At 41.8% G+C, this 17,205-nt stretch overlaps 3 protein-coding genes across 3 annotated transcripts in view; 1 reads left to right on the top strand and 2 right to left on the bottom strand.

Moving 5' to 3' along the window:
* Nucleotides 1–230: 230 nt before the first annotated feature.
* LOC117547522 (arginine and glutamate-rich protein 1-B-like) lies at nucleotides 231–827 on the bottom strand. Its single transcript, XM_034218332.1, has one exon. It carries the CDS (start codon nucleotides 825–827, stop codon nucleotides 231–233), a length of 597 nt encoding a protein of 198 aa, XP_034074223.1.
* A 2,972-nt stretch (nucleotides 828–3,799) lies between these two features.
* LOC117547521 (nanos homolog 1-like) lies at nucleotides 3,800–4,351 on the top strand. Its single transcript, XM_034218331.1, has one exon. The coding sequence runs from the start codon at nucleotides 3,800–3,802 to the stop codon at nucleotides 4,334–4,336; it is 537 nt and encodes a 178-aa protein (XP_034074222.1). The 3' UTR covers nucleotides 4,337–4,351.
* A 189-nt stretch (nucleotides 4,352–4,540) lies between these two features.
* mapkapk2a (MAPK activated protein kinase 2a) overlaps nucleotides 4,541–17,205 on the bottom strand; it is a 36,553-nt gene continuing 23,888 nt past the window's right edge. Inside the window, exons 3-10 of the mRNA XM_034218319.1 lie at nucleotides 10,588–10,652; nucleotides 10,276–10,355; nucleotides 8,829–8,955; nucleotides 8,628–8,703; nucleotides 7,908–8,032; nucleotides 6,902–6,987; nucleotides 6,696–6,776; nucleotides 4,541–6,351 (exon numbers count right to left, since the gene is read on the bottom strand). Of these exons, the coding sequence (XP_034074210.1) occupies nucleotides 6,202–6,351; nucleotides 6,696–6,776; nucleotides 6,902–6,987; nucleotides 7,908–8,032; nucleotides 8,628–8,703; nucleotides 8,829–8,955; nucleotides 10,276–10,355; nucleotides 10,588–10,652 (790 nt within the window). The 3' untranslated portion in view covers nucleotides 4,541–6,201. The remainder of the gene's footprint in view (nucleotides 6,352–6,695; nucleotides 6,777–6,901; nucleotides 6,988–7,907; nucleotides 8,033–8,627; nucleotides 8,704–8,828; nucleotides 8,956–10,275; nucleotides 10,356–10,587; nucleotides 10,653–17,205) is intronic.

Below are 17,205 nucleotides of genomic sequence, written 5' to 3'. Positions count from 1 at the left end.
TGACATAAAACCAGCAAACGGAGACAGACAAACTAAAACACATACAGATGCACACACTACCTACATTTCGCCACCAACAAAGTTACACAATCCGTAACGGAGGCCGAGATCTATGGCCCCAGAGATCACCTCCGTTACATTTCCTTACCCCTCTCCCCCGGAAGCACAGTGTCTTGAAAACCTTGGCTTCCCTGCAAGGATTCTGCTTCCCCTTGTGCAGCATGGTTTCCTCAGGGGGGGGGGGGGGGGTGTGTGAAGTCAGAAGGAAGCTTCCCTTTCTTCCTTTTGGCGATCCGATTCTTCCTCTCCAGCTGAGCGGGGTCCGCCCGGAACTGCTGCCGCTGCATCAGAGTGGCTATCTGCCCCTTCATGCTAATGAGCTCCCTCTGGCGCTCCTCCTTCTCCTGCGTGCTGCGATGCAGGTGACGCTGTAGGCTGCTGTTGACCTTCTCCGGCTTCCTAGCTGCCGCTCGCTCCAGCTTTGATTTTTCTTTTTCCTTTCTGGCCTTCTGGGCCGTGAGCTCTGCCTGTCGCTGTCTCTGTCTCTGTCTCTCCAGCTCCTCCAGCAGCTGACGCTCCATGATGGGCTTCGCCTCCTCCACTAAGCGCATCTCCTCTGTCTGCTCTCGCATCAATTTCCGGTTCTCCGCCAGGATCTTTGATGCCCCAACAGCAGAGTTAATGCCCGTCGAGCCTTTAGCCAATCGGCCGTCTTGCCTCCGCTCCTCTTCCATCATGGATTCCCATTCTTGTACCCGTGCGAACTGCTGCTCACCGGCTGCCTGAAGCTGCAGGAGTGACCTCATCATCTCCCTCAGTTCCTCCATTACTCTCACCTCCTCACTTGGTCAATCCCACTTCTGACACCAATTGTGAAGCTGACAATTGAGCGGCCCGACCAAGCAAGGAGGCAGAGGCAGACGTCCAAATACAACCCGGTGTGGGCATTTATTAACTCATGAACACATGACACACAGCCTCAATCCTGCTGAACATGTGCACACCGTCACCAACCACAGGGATCTCCCACACACTACCAGCCTCCAAACAGACAGGGCAACAGGGCCTAAATACACACACTAATCAGCAATTAGACAGGTGGGGGGGGGGGGGGGGACAACACAGGGCACCAGGTGCACACAATCAACAGCCACAGACATGGGGAAAGGGAACACTTTTGACATAAAACCAGCAAATGGAGACAGACAAACTAAAACACATACAGATGCACACACTACCTACATTTCGCCACCAACAAAGTTACACAATCCGTAACGGAGGCCGAGATCTATGGCCCCAGAGATCACCTCGCTCCGTTACAGATTACATCAAACTGTTGTTTATTTTCAACAGTTGTGGCCACATTTAGAGAAGTGTATTTGAGAAAAAGGTGAAATAAAAGCGAGATCTTATGAAAAGAAAAGCAGTGATACAGTTGTGAATATTATCAAAGACATCCGTTCTGATTCATTATTTAAAATCAGTGTTTAGGTGATTTTTGTGATCACAACGAATGAGTCAAGATGTTATTTCCAAAAAGAGAGACTTTAAAGATAGCATAATATTCTGCTGACGCTGCTTAAGAGCAAAGTGACACACTGTTTCTATTTCGACTCAAGTCTATTAATGTTTGAAATTAATCTATAATAATAGAAAATGAGTGCATCGATCATGCCCTGATGATTGGTAATGGTGCAAGATGTTTCATTTCCTGCACACCCATATGAAGTTCATGACTGCTCTTCCTTTTCGTCTTTCCTGTTTTTTTAACTGAAAAAGGAAGGACCATTATAGGTTACATTTTCAAATTGGCAGATATGACATAGGTGCCAGTGGAAAGCCTCTATGCCACTACTGTGAGTTAGTAAGCCTAACTTCTCAATGAAACTTTTCTTAGAAAACATTGCATTTTCTCCTAAAACGGGTTTTTAAAAGTATCAGCAAAAGACTACTAGAATAAATCAAAGCAACCTCAGTAACCACAGAGCTTCTCTTGACAGTAAAACAATCTGATTCCCAGCACATGTGAAAACTGCTGTTGAACATGTAAAACTGATGAAACTGCTTTCTTATTTGATCATATCTGAACATCTTTCAAAGCTCCACTTTGACCTCTAGATTTCTTGCTGAGAGGTAAGTGACATCTCACTTTTGCTACTTGTTGTCTGGGGCAGGGCAACCTACTCCGTCTTGTCTGAGAGGATGTGTTTGTGTGTGAGAATCAGCATGCCACTTCAAAGAAGTGTCTCATCACCACGGCAGAGAAATCTCCACCCATCCTATTCCCCACAACTTTAAAAAAGATGTACACAGTAATTACATATAGGCACATGTTTGTTTCCAACCTACGATAATATATTCTTATTTTTGAATAAAGTAAAATTGTATCCGATTTTCCTTGATAGAAATCCTGTTAAGGAGTTGAACTGTTTACCGATTACTTGAGAAAGTACACACAGTATGTCATTTTTATCTTCCTGAGATGTACCAATACACTGTATAGTATTTATTTTAAATACACACTATAAAGACTGACTAAGTTATATAAAATGTCCTCCCTCCATGTGCCAGGATGGGTATGTGTCCTGACGTTTGTAGCAGCTGGGTTAAAGGGTAAAACCTCCAGAGGCCTACGATCATGAGGAACTCCCCTGAAGCCCCTCTACCCCCTTTCTCATTTACCTGAGAGCACGAGAGATGACTGTAGGTTTCGTCACAGTCAAAGCTTGAAGTGGCATGCCGCCTGCTGCCTTGCACCTGAGGAGAAATAACTCTGCAATAGACAGAAGCTGCTCTAAACACCCCAGTGTTGGCAAATGTCTGGGTTGACTCAATGCTACCAGACTGTTTTGCTACGCAAATGTGTATATTCCCGGAGTCACTCATGCTAGCAAATGTGACACAAGTCTGTCACGAGTTGAGTTTGTGCACTCCGTGTCAAGGCCACAAATCCCAAGACTACCCGTCAACCTGAGTCATAGCCGGAGAAGTGATTGAGAAGAAAATGTATCTTATTGTTGAGACAAAGGTCAAAGATGCAGAAAATATTTAAATTTGGTAGATTCATTAATTACAATTAATTCAATAATTTACCAACTGTACTAATAACTCAGGACAGGCAAGACACATGTTACAAGTAGACAAGTTGCCTATCTCTAGCAGGCATAGAGAATCAAACATTTATTATAAAACAAGTTGTTGAGATTATGACTTCTTGGAAGAAAACAATTAAGGAGACTAATATAACAACAATTCTTTAAATTATACTAGAGGTGTTTCTGCTTTTTGAAGACACATTGTTAACCCATAAGAACCCGGACCCATTTCTACTTTCGGGAAAAATTATGCATAACATTATTTAGACTAAATAGACCACATTTCTGACAAAATCTCCCGCCCTAGTGTCCGAGATCTTATTTGTTTTATATGAATTTGATCAAGAAATATCACAAGTTAAATGTAATAGTGGACATATGTAAGCATTATAATTCTTAAATGGCTTGAATCTTGCCTTTTGTAACGTAAAACAAGCTTTTGAAATATAGATAGTTCTGTCACATGTGTTAGCCTGGCACATGTTGTTATGGGAACACAAAATCACATGACCTGGCCCATGACCCACCAGACTGTTCAGTTTGTGTCACTTACTAGGCTGTCCATGAGCTCCACTGATTGGCTCCTGGCAGTGGCACGAGTGGGGGTGTGCGTCTCTGATAACCACATGTTGTGTACGCAATTTCGTCCCTCTGTGAGCGCTGTGCCACACAAGACACGAAGTTTTTTCCGAAAAAACGCTAGAATGGGCCACTTGGAGTCTGGCAGCGACAGTTTCCAGCGCTGGAATGACTACATAAGACTGGTGGACACTGTCAGAGAGATAATCCTGCACACGGCAGCTGGGTCCTACTTGCCGGCCCTCGAAGCTCCGCACCCGGCACAACGTGGCGACATTGGGGCAGACTTCTCGCTGTTTGGCTCTGCGTCTCGTCCACCACCTGATGGGTTGTGGTACTCCACAGACTCCCATCGTGCAATTGGGGCAGACTTCTCGCCGTTTGGCTCTGCGTCTCGTCCACCACCTGTATCTCATTTGAAACACCAGACTTCACCATTGTCACCTGCGCGCATGTCTTGCAGTTTCTGCGTGCACAATGGCGAGTCCAAGTTGGTGTGCAAATCCCACTGGCTGAAGAACCAGGTCGGAGATGTTCTGTGTCCCTACCTGCGGCAGTACGTGTGTCCCCTGTGCGGCGCCACGGGGGCCAAAGCCCACACCAAGCGCTTCTGCCCGATGGTGGACAGAGCGTACGACTGCGTGTACACGAAGTACACTTAATGTCATAAAATAAAGGCTAACGCTGTATGTAACTTGAACTCATGTCACCGTGGGTTTTTATGGGTTCATTTTCCAAATGTTTTACGTACTACAGTACGTGCTTTCGAGGCCTTCGATTGTTTTCCTTTTTAAGAATGTCCTTAAGAATACATTTTTCATACAGACCAAGCATTTCAAATGCAATAAAATGAGATGACGCTGCAGTTTTGTGTTTTATGTGTTTTTTTAATCCAAAGCTGAAGCAGACAAAAGTATAGCAGGTGGAGCCGGACAGACTTGATGACAAAAAAAAAAAAAATGACAAACATTTCTGTGCTTCCACTACAAAATAGGTGTTTGGGATGAAAAGAAAAACAAAACATTGTCAAACATTCAATGAACATTTTTACAGTGAGAGATTTGTATGTGCAATGTGACAGGTAATGTGGATGTGATTTAACAAAGTGAAGTGGACTAAACTGACAACATTAACACAATCATTTCCCATGATCCCAAAGTGAGCTGGAAGCTTCTTGTTGCGTTAACAAGAACATTGAAGAGAAACCAACCATCACACTTGAGTGTGACGACAGCTTGCTGGTGGTATTGTTAGAGATTCTGCCCTGGGACGAGAAGCAGCTCCTAAGTACGTTCTACTTCCTTTCAATCTCCCAGGGAAGTTTAACCAGACTTCGTCATTGAGCCTCCTGAAAGTTAAGCTGGCAAAAGTAAAAAGTGATTTCTTAAAGAGCTTTCCCAGTCTGTCTGAACCATGTATTATTCCCTAGAAGAATCGCTACTACTTACATAAACACACACAAACGCTCCTTATTGTTTCTCTCTCCAACACTTCTGCTAACAGAAATCCACACTAAGGAAAAGGTCCAAGCAGTACTTCAAGCTGACCGACATATCTGCATAATATTAACCTGATATATCATCTGCAATGTTATAAATTGGGAAGCATAACATTGGTAAAAGCCTGAACCAAATGGTAGGTAGGGGTTAAAAGTAATTTGCTGCTTTAGATAGTAAGGCCTATGCTAATATGTTCATAAAATCCATGAAAAAATACAGTATCGGTTTGCTCCTACTCTCCTATGAGCTACATGTGGCAGAAAAGTCGGGCCGGTTTCTGTCCTAAACGTTGCGTCCTTCTCTGCCTTATAAACTATGTACCTGAAAAACAAGCGTAGATTAAGGTAGGAGAGCGGGGCCACGAGTGAGGTGCTCTGTCAGAATGGCACACGACCGTTGTGAGTGCATATGCCTCATGACATTCACAAAGACAAACTGAACCTGACAAACACTCCCACTTCAAGTCCCAGAAATAAGTGACTATTTCAAGCTAATCTTAACTGTCAGGGACAGAGTCCTTACATTCCACTTGTCAGTTCAAAATACATCTGCTAACGTTGCATTTACGATGTAAAAGAAACCTTCCCTTGCTTTTCTTTTTGGGATTTAGCCATTGGATTTAACATTCACAGGTTTGGGGCAAGAGCTGAACGAGGGCTGCTGGGTAAAAGAGAACTACTGCTAATGCTAAGGCTTCATGTCATATCCCAACATTCAAGCCCCTCCGAGTACACAACCTGATATTTGGGAAAGGAGAGGCGAGAGAACTCACCGATTCCCTCTCCTTTTCTATATTTCATAATCTCTTTACTGGTGTCAAAACACAGATAAACATCCTCTCTGCCAGAGCAGAGTGGTGGGTTTGTTAAAATGGTAGAGTAATAAAAACAAACACTCCTACAAAACATTAGAATTTGCCATGAAAAAATAAAACACTGAGAAAATCCATGCAACGCGACTCACATGTCGACAAATTATTGCTTCCTTTTTACAACCTGTGTCTGTATGTGCATGCATGCGTGCATTTTTCAGTGGGCAGCAGACTGGGGGTCCTGCATGGGGTTACTGGCTTTATTCCTCCGTTTCGTTAGCAGTGGGTTTTTCGAGTCCTCAATGGTCTTGATCTTGATTTGCTCGTAGTCAACCCTCATTGTTGCCAAGGCACTGGTCATTTCCTCCTGAAAAATGGATGGAAAGAAGCTCATCAGACCTCTTGCTTTGGACAACTAGAGACTGTGGTTTTTGTATACACATCATAACACTTCACTTTTTTTAAGCTAGCTGCAGAATCATGACATGAATGATGATACACATTTCAATTAGGGAAAAGGTGCTAAGGACAAAGGATAAACCACCACCAGCTGCATCCTGTCAAGACTAACACTAACAAACAGAACATACATTAGTAATACATTGATATTTGAAATGTTTATTAAAAAGGTATTTTCTGATATATATCAACACCAAGAATTACGTAGCTACAATACAAGAAGCAATGCTGATTCAATGACAAACATCTTACCTTGACATCCTCCCAAGCGTCCTTCTCCTCCTTTAGCACCCGGCTGGTGTGAAGTGGGGTCTGGGGAACTTCCATCGACTGCTTTAGGAAGACACACAGAAACACACCACCATTTTACTTCACTGGATGGATGTCTGCCGGAGCGCTCGAGTTCAATAATGGCAGGAATGTGAGCTGGAAAATGCACAACACAAGTATTTGCTTACATTGATCCACGGGTGATTCATGAACTCTGTGATGGTCATCCTTTGCGTTGGCTCAGTCTTGAGGAGGGTCCTAATCAGCTGTTTAGCTGCAAACACAATCATTGTTTGACATCATTCAAAAAGAAAATTCATATCCAAGGATTAAGTAACTGTTTTAGTGAACTTCAGTAAAACAGTGCATACAATTACAAGGTGACAGATCAACAAACAGGTAGAGAGACATAATATCTCTATACATGACAAATAAACATGATATACTCTTCAGGTTGGGGTCATAGTATCTCTTCTTCTTATGTAGGATGTGTGAAAATGTGGGAGATTCTAGAGGCAAGGCTGCAGCACATTATGTTCTGATTGAGGGTGTGTCATCATTCTTTCATGGACTCGGATAACCCCAAGCTTTTTTTTGCTAAAAATGGTGTAATCTTGAACAGTACTGAGAAATCCTACAATGAAGAAGGCAAAAGCACACACGGAGAGTAATGATGATGACTGTGCTTGAGAAGAGTACTACAGTGCAACACGGCAAGTATCCGCAAGTACACCCCTCTGTTGGAGGGAGATTTAGGGTCGGTATATGCCAAATCACCACTTTAGCTTCTCTTTTCTTCATAAAAGCTTTCCATTACTCAGAAAATAAGACTTCACTTTCAATTGCAGTGAATGTGACCGATGGTTGTTGATAGGTGTGTGTGAAACATCTGCATCAGTTTCCATTTCTTGATCAGAAAGTTGACTTCAAAAGCCAGCTGCTTTGTCACATTTAGGTGAAGGCTTAAATAAAGACTTCCTTCGGGAGCTTATGAAACAATACAATTGTAAAATGAATTGGATGTTATATCAGACTTATATACTATATATGACAGTGTTTCAATTTAAGATGTATACAGCAGGAGCTCCTCTGTTAACAATCAAAATAAATGTTCTTTGTTGTTATTTCCAGTTTTATGAAAAAGGCCAAGTCAACAGTTTATCACATTTAGTGTAGGTATGCATGTGGACTGACCTTCCTCTGACACATCAGACCATTCAGGGTTGGGAAACTCATACTGGCCCATCCTGATCCTCTTCTTCATCCCAGGGGAGATGGCTAGACCATGGTTAGAATAAAAAGGAGGGTATCCACACAAGCTGTTGATAATGCAAATATTAGTTAAAGGTTCCCTATAATAATGTTTTTCATCAATATATTATAGGTTTCAGTTATATACAAAACATGTCTCTGAAGTGTTTGGCTAGAAATACCAAACAGATCATGCATTGCAGCATCCCATAAACCCCTCTGTTTCAACCCCGTTTCAAAGGTGCTGATTCTGTGTCTGTTACTTTAGATGAAAAGGAGCCCCTCCCCACGCCCCTCTGAGAGACATTTGGTTTAAAAACACAATGGTGCTCTAGAAGGAGATTCAGGTGATAAGGTGGGCTGGGGGCAGGGGTTAGGGTTAGGGGGGGTACCTTGGTTGGTGATTGGCTAATGGTTACACAAGCCAAACATCATTATGACATCATAAAGTCGCCAAAAGCTCATTTTCAGACAGGTTTTTATAGAAATGGATCAGGACAAAAAGTGAGCGGATCTTTTTTCCTGAAACTTTCAGAATGTCTTTACACAGAGGGGACACATGTTTATGTATAAAAGACGTGACAAAGTAGATTTTGCATAATAGATGACCTTTAAAGCACCAAGTAAATGATAGTATAATGTGTTGAAAGGGTTCAGACTTACAGGATATACATAATCACACCCAACGACCACATGTCACAGGACTTGTCATATTTCTCTGGGCCTAGAACTTCTGGAGCTGCAGATAGGAAGACATGAATAAAGGGTAAAGCAAGTGTAAATGTGTCCCGAATCATTGGAACTCTTTGTTAATAAGCAACAAGTGGAGCAAGAATGAGAGTTCACACAGAAGCAGATGCTTACCAACATAGTAGGGTGTGTAGCAGGGAGTAGCTAAAGAGTTGTGTGAAGTGGTTTCCTTGGCAAAGCCAAAATCTGTGAGTTTGAGCAGGGCATTGGGCCTCTTGGTAGAATACAGCAGATTCTCTGGCTGCAGGGAGGATACAGGAAGCAGGCCAGAAGAAAAACAAGTTATTTAGTTACTATAGCTATAGAAATTAGTCTAAGCCCCGAGCCTGTTTTTCAGGCCACAGGCTCGAAAATAACATTCCCAGAACAAATGACTATATCTTCACTTTTAAAAAGGGTAAATTAATAATCTTTTTTCTCAAAGTAATGATACACCTGTGAGTTGGATGTAGAAAAGTCAGAATCAATACAAAATCTTTTTATTTTAAAGTAAATTCAGATTGAACATAGTAAAAAAAACGTAAATTATAGTGTTTATTTATTTATTTATTTTTTTATTGTCCGTCCAAAAAGAAAACATTACTTATAGTGAAAACCACCCTTGAATGATAGGATAGTAGACTAAAAGCTTTAGGAATCCAAACTATAACATATAATAAGTACCCCTGTAAAAACCCACTTCTGGGGTCATTTGGGTGCATTTTCCATATCTCTGGCCCCCCTCGTTCGATTTTGAAGATTGACACCTCTTTTTAACCGTTAGAGCCAATATAATCGAGGGGGAGTTCCTAAAATCCATCTAAACATTACCCATTGGTGAATGAGTGATGCGTAGCCAGAATGCCCTGGAACCGGAAGCTGTCAAACACTCTAGTAGCTATCGTAGCAGCTAATATGAAATCTCCCTTATTGACATAAAAATGGAATGATGCATTATCAGTAATCATTTCAAAGTGACAGACACATTGGATTAACCATTGGATTAACCTTCAGCCGCATTTTTATCGTTTTAATGCCATTGAACACAACTTTTGATCAGAAAACCACAAAGTTAAGAAGTTTTTAGACATTTTAGCTCCGTAAAGCTAATTTTGTTGTTGTTGTTTGTTGTCATTTCGCAGCGAGTTCTGATCGCACAGTGATGATACTTATATTTCTGGAAACTGTGGAATCTCAGCTTGCTAATCAATATCTTGTTTGTGCAGATACGATAAGTAATAAGGGTATTTTAATGTGAGTTCTGTGCTAAGTGTGTTAGCATTTTTTTCGCTCAGGGCTAATTCAGAGCCTTTGTTATTATCCTTATGTTTCGTTTTGCAAAAAATGGCTAATATTGTCTGATAGCTGAGTTTCTTCCCGTTAAGTGGATATGACACATTTATAGTTTATTAAATGTTAAGCCCTCAGACGCTGTTTCTTGCAAGATGTTGCGTTTTGCCCCCGCCCGCGGGGCCGTGGGGTTTAACTGGTTAAAGCCCCTCTCGGATTTCTTGAATTGGTCATAAAAAAGCATGGATATTCTTTATTAAGCAACATGATATTACAAAGTTATAATACAAACCTTGACATCTCTGTGGGCAATGTTGATTGCATGCAGGAACTGGATGGCCTCTCCTATGCTCTTCATGATGTCAGATGCCTCTAAAATGAAGAGATAAACAGCCATTTTAACACAGAGATAACAAGTGACTCAAGTGATGGAATACAAAGGGGTTGCATTATGTCTGGGGGTTGAAAAAAACTACTTTATATTTAGCAGGTGTCCGAAGGGGCCTCTTTTATGCCTCTGCGTGTTATGTAGTCATGTCATAAGACACAGCAGTATAGTAATAAACGTTTGATCGTTTTAAGTCCACATATGCTGACTTCTTACCTCTCTCTGTGAAGGCCTGGTCTCCTCTGTCCTGGATTCGACTGAAAAGCTCACCACCATCCATGCTGCAAAAAACAAAATCAGGGTCTTTCTAAATAAGTTGATTCACTTCCTATATACTCATTACTCACTTCAACCTCGGTTTTATTTAATTTTCTTATTTAAATATACAAATGGTCATTTTAGGGCTGAAATATTATTGATCAACATGCACGCATTTGCACTGAATCGTGCCTGGACTACATGGGAGGTCATCATATGTGGGTGGAGCAGCATTATAGAGTTGTGAAGTAAAAACAGGGCAGAAAAAGGCGCTAGGGTTAAGAGCATATTGCAACATTTGCAAACCGAAGCCATTGCACAATGAAAACATTTAGGAGAAATAATAGCACGTCATGATGAAAGCTTTCTTCTCATAGTGCACTGGCTGAATGAAACGTAGCCCACTCTGCCAGCGGTGCAGTTATTGTCATTCATCCTCCGACTGGTTGGCAGGTAGAGGTGGTCTGTGGTTGACCAACGCAAGAGATCTGAAGCCAACTGAATGACTGCTCACACCAGACCAGCTCAGCATTCTGCACACTATTCAAAACTCTGCACAGCATGATTACAATCAAGAAGACACCTATTTAAATCGTCGAAATGACTGTATATGAAGTCTTGAGTTATGGCATGTTTTGTGAGTTCAAAGTGACTGTGACTTTGACCACTACATTCTGAATCTGTTCAGCTATGATACCAAGTGCTGAACAGAGAGTTATGGTTTCTAAACTTGCATGACATGTGCTGTGTGTCTTGATTAAGCAGATTTCAAGGTAGTTACTTTTTTTAATTCCACAAAACCGTTATAATGAAGTTATAATGTTGTTTAATAAAGCCATATTTGTATAGAATACTACAGACAACAGTATGGCTCCCTTATGTAATACCAGGATAATTGCTATTCCCTGATCCACTTGAAGATCACCCACAATTGAATACAATAGAGGTGTTTAGGAGAAATGTACAAGACTAAGAATGAAAGAAAACGTTACTGGCGCTGTCAAATACGAGACTAATGGTTGTTAACCCTGAATTCAATATGCATGAGACCGAGTGTGAGAGAATCCAACTCAAAGCATTTAATGATAAGTTTCATTTAATCTTTTTGCTCAGTTTGACTGTGCAAGTTTCAGGTTGCACAGTCACGTGTGTGTGTGTGTATGTGTGTGTGTGTGTGTGTGTGTGTGTGTGTGTGTGTGTGTGTGTGTGTGTGTGTCTCTCTACATGTGAGAGACCACATAAACGGATTCTCAAGGTATACTTGTGTTAAAGGAGAGAACGGCATCCAAAGACTAAAGCGCTGTGGGACAGCCCTGCAAAACCACAACACGCTTTTAACTTCCCAAAATCAATCACATTTGCCATACTAATAGTATTTCAGGTTGCAATGTGAGAATTGGTGCAGTGGTTTGACATTACTTATGTGGTCAAAGGCAGAGAAACTTGAAGTCTCCTGACTACACCCTGTGTTTCTGAACATGTCTGGTGCTGAAGTGTGAATTCTCAGCAGAATAGATACTTAGATCAATGCGTTCTTAAGAGCGCACATCTTGACACCATCACAGCAGAAACCAGTAACACCCTAAAGTTTCAGTCTACATCATGTCGAGTCTCGTGTACTGTGTGAGGACACTGCGTCAGTAAGAATGATGAAATGTGCTAATAACATATCCTAACGGTTTAGAAAAAGCCCCAATACACATCAGCTATTTCTTTCCAAATCTTTTTGAGATCGATATCATGATACGTACTTTGCATTTCGTAGGTTCTCCCCTGCCCCATATTCTGATCGAGTAAGGTCGTGTGTTAGCTATTTAGTCTGCTGGTGGACAACAGAAGCATCTGGTAGCACTGGGATGAAGCCATCACTGAAGAGATCTGGACATCAATGGACAAGTCTTTTTTGCTAAAGATGACCTACATTATCTACCTAGGGAAACTAGTAAAATGACCTGAAAGTATTACGTGGTAGCCCTCATTCGAAAAGATCTGAGTGCTGAAGAAAATGTGTTTCAATGTTTCCTTTCTAATCTGCTAAAGAAAAAAAATCTGCCCCTTCCTTCAGACTTCCTTACAGAGCCCCTCCTCCAACACACACGAACGCGCACATGACCAATGAGGGCACGAGATAAGTTTGTGCACGAGATGGAAGGCTGACAGGCAGGTAGGCCATCCAGTTATCTGCCCTGGGCCGGCTCAGATGATTGGTCGTGCTTTTTACAGCGCCACGGCTTCCACAGATGACCCTTTTTTATGTATTTATTGTCAAAGTATTTAACGTATTCATTGCTATCGGGATGTTAAGAGCATTCCATGGAATATAACAAAAAGTGTTTCTGAAGTGAATTACCTACCCTATATAAATAAACATTGATTGATTGATTGACCTACCCTACCTTTAACACATCTAACCTGTGGTCGTCTCAACTAAATCTGAATATGATACATGTCATTAATTGCAGCATTGCACGATTGGGTTATGCAAATTATCATTAAAGGCTGAAGAGAACCATTAGAGTTAAAAGACAAAAAACAACTACGTGCAACATCCCATATCAATACTTCGACTTCCAATGCCTGTCTGTGGCTCTCAGCCCCAATCCAAATGTGGTACTTGAGTGTGCTCTTGACATAGTTATAGAAACGAAGGACCATCACTGAAATATCAAAATAATATCATTTCATTTCAAACCTTTATTTAGACAGATAAATCCCATTGAGATCATTGATCTCTTTTTCAAGGGAGACCTGCTCAAGTAGTTCCACATGAAACATAAAAACATAAATAGAACAACAAAAGGACATCATACAGCATCATTTACATAATTACAGGTACCTATAGCTTCCGATTGAGTAGCATCCAACCGAGCTTTAAAAACATTTATTGGCACCAGATTGTTCAGTTTCCATTTAATTTGCAGACTATTCCAAGACAGAGGAGCTGCGCATCTAAAAGCTGTCTTCCCTAAGACAGTCCTAGCAGTTGGCACATTTAATAAAACCACAGCATGCGATCTCAGGCAGTAGCCACTTACAATTTTCCGTGAGATCAGTGAGCAGATATAGGATGGAAGTTTCCCTAACATGGCTTTGTATATACAAATGTACCAGTGACTGATCCTCCGTACAGTTAGTGAAAGCAAACCAGCCCTTGCATACAGGGTACAGTGATGGGTTAATGCTTTACAGTTTGTCACAAATCTCAGTGCGCTGTGATACGCAGCATCTAACTTGACCAGGCAATTAGCAGGTGCATTCATATACATCAAATCACCATAGTCCAGCACAGGTAAAAAGGTCACAGTGACTAGCCTTTTCCTGGCCTCAAGCGAGAAACAGGACTTGTTCCTGTAGAAGAAACCTAGCCTAACCCTCAGCTTTTTAAGCAGGTTATTGACATGGAGTTTAAAAGTGAGACAATCATCAAGCCAGATACCAAGGTATTTGTAACAGGTAACCACTTCAAGTTTTATTCCTTGCGTAGTTACAATATCTAAAAACAGGCTCTGGTGTCTTTTTAGCTTTTGAAAAGAGCATTACCTTGGTTTTCTCAACATTTAAAAGAAGCTTTAGTTCAGAGAGCTGAGTCTGAATAATGTTAAAAACAGCCTGTAATTTAACACCAGCCTCCTTAATGGAGGGACCTGCACAGTACATCACGGTATCATCCGCATACAAATGTAAAGTAGCTTCATCCACATTTTCACCTAAACTGTTGATATATATGGAGAATAAAAGTGGACCTAAAACAGAACCTTGAGGAACACCATTAGTAATGTTTAACCACTCAGAAGACAACCCATCAAAGTGAACACATTGGGACCTTTCAGAGAGGTAGTTCACAAACCACCCTACTGCATGGCTGGACATGCCTATACTGGCTAGCCTCTGCTTTAAAATGCGATGATCGACGGTGTCAAACGCTTTTGAAAGGTCAATAAATAGAGCTGCACAACTCTGCTTATTATCTAAAATACTCGCCACATCATTCACCACTTTCATTGTCGCAGTGATGGTGCTATGTTGTTTTCTGAAGCCTGACTGATGTTTAGACAGGATGTCATTTGTACATAAAAACACCTTTACCTGTTCACTCACTAGGCGTTCAAGAACCTTAGCCAGAACTGACAACTTAGAGATTGGCCAATAGTTATTTAATAAGGTGGCCTCCCCTCCATTTAGCAAAGGCAGGACATACGCTGACTTTCACAATTTTGGAATTGTGTTAGTGCTGAGGGAGAGGTTAAAAAGAGTAGTGAGAGGTGGAGCAATAAAATCTGCAGCTATCTTTAAAAGAAAGGTTCTACATTGTCCGGGCCAGCCGGTTTCTTAGGATCTAACTTGGTTAAAGCTTCACGAACAACATCAACAGTAAAAGGGGTAAAACTAAAAGGGTTTTCCAACACAGGTTTTTCAGAGTCACATACTGTAGTGTTCACAGAAGCAGAGGTAGTGACAGAATCAAAAAGAGAACCACAGGACACAAAATGCTCATTAAAGCAATTTAGCATAGTAGCCCTGTCCGATATAGTGCCAGATGCTGTGGTAATGCACGGAGGTAGCTAATTACGGATATCGCCGGTGGATAACGATTTAATGGCTTTCCAAAATTTTCCAGGATTATTCAGATTCTTTGTGGTTACTGACAGATAGTACTTTGATTTAGCACTTTTGATTTGCGATGTGAAGCTATTCCTTAGCTGCCTAAAATGCAGCCATTCTACCTCTGAGCCTGATTTCCTAGCCTTTGCCCAGGCCTTGTTTCTCTCATGAAGGAGACTGGACAGATTAGCAGAAAACCAAGGATTGTCTCGTCCCTTTACTCTAAATTTACGCAGGGGTGCATGTCTATCAATGATCTCCATAAAACCAAGATAAAAATAAGACTATGCGGTTTCTACATCAGCACACAGATCGATTTTACCCCAATCAAAATCAAACAGATCATGCACAAAACCCTGCTCCACAAAATGTTTTTTGTCTCTCTTAATGATAATGCGAGGTTTAACCTTTTGGACCTTAGTGTCCCTAATTGTGGCTACAACACAGTGATCACTCAGATCATTTGCAAATACTCCCACAGATGAATGTTTATGGGGAACATTAGTTAAAATGAGATCAATTAGGGAGGATTTATTAGGGGACTTAATGTTAGGGCGAGTAGGACTGTCCACAATCTGAGTAACATTTAAAGAGATACAAAGGTTTTTAAAAATCCTCTGACACTGCAGTTAACCAGTCCCAGTTAAAATCTCCAAGTAGCACTATTTCCTGTAGTCTAGTTGTGATAAAAGATTTGCTAGTGAAGACAAGGAGTCTTTGACAGCTGAGGGTGGGTCTGTAACGGCCCACCACCAATGACCTGTTGACCCTTTGCCACTTCTATATTTATGGCTAACTAAATTCAAATTGCTTACTGATCGATTTGGAAACTAATGTGGTTACACTGAACTTATTCTTAACATAAATGGCAACGCAACCACCTTTATTAGGGCCGGTCGGTACGATACACATTAAAACCATTTAAGGCAATGTCAGAGGCCAAAATAGATTTGTTTAGCCATGTTTCTGATAAAACAATGACGTCAGCGTCAGTTGAGCTTGCCCAGATACGGACAAAATCTAGTTTACCTAACAGACTGCGCACATTCAAGTGGATGAAACCCAACCCAGACCTAGCTTTAAATCAGCAGGAGTAGCGATCTGACTACTACTACTGGGCGGACCAGGGTTAGGTTGTACATTTCCCTGACAGTAATAACAACAACAAAAAAACCAGGCATCTTTTCCTCTTAAAACGACACACATACATTGTCATCTAATTTAGAAACACCGGAAAAGTCTGCGAGAGTGTAATTTGAGCTTAAGAAGCAGTCCTGAAGAAACCATCATCGCAGGAAAACAAAAAGACAAACATATTTTGTCGAGCAGATTGTCCTGTGACAAGGCAACCGGTAATTGTTTAGTAACACATCCGAATCCATCCTGATCCAGTAGACTCCTCAGAATGACTAGAGATCTTCTCATAGTCCAAAAACAGTTAACAGGCACAGCAGAATCCCGATATGGGCCATTTTCCCAGACCAGCACACAGTATCCGCAATGTTCCTGGAGCAAAATCGAGCACAGCAGCAAAGGGACAGGCGAAAACAGCAGCGTGGAATGCGCTCCGGTCTCCTCCGTGGTATCCACGGGGTGAAAGCAGGCCTCTGCAACAGCAGAACCAGGACAGGTGGAAAGCAGGCCCCAGCGGTGGTAAAATCCTCCTCCGTACAACAGCACACGCCCGGTGGAAGCAGGCCAAGCCCAAAGCGTGGATCCACTCCGTCTCTCTGCGACGACTCCGGGGTAAAAACCTCTCCAGTACAGCCGTATTCTACAGGTGGGAGCAGGCCTCCGTAGATCGCAGATCGCAGAATCGCAGGCAGCAACAGGTGGAGCCGCTCCGTCTCTTTGCGACGAGCAGGCCTCCGTAAATCGCAGATCGCATGCAGCAACAGGTGGAGCCGCTCCGTCTCTTTGCGACGTCTCCGGAGGAAAAACACCTCAGTACAGCCGAACTCGACAGGTGGGAGT

This window comes from Gymnodraco acuticeps, unplaced genomic scaffold, assembly GCF_902827175.1.
Source record: "Gymnodraco acuticeps unplaced genomic scaffold, fGymAcu1.1, whole genome shotgun sequence".
Classification (NCBI taxonomy): Eukaryota; Metazoa; Chordata; class Actinopteri; order Perciformes; family Bathydraconidae; genus Gymnodraco; species Gymnodraco acuticeps.
Note: the sequence above shows the minus strand (reverse complement) of the source record. Positions and strands in the feature narration are given on the sequence as shown.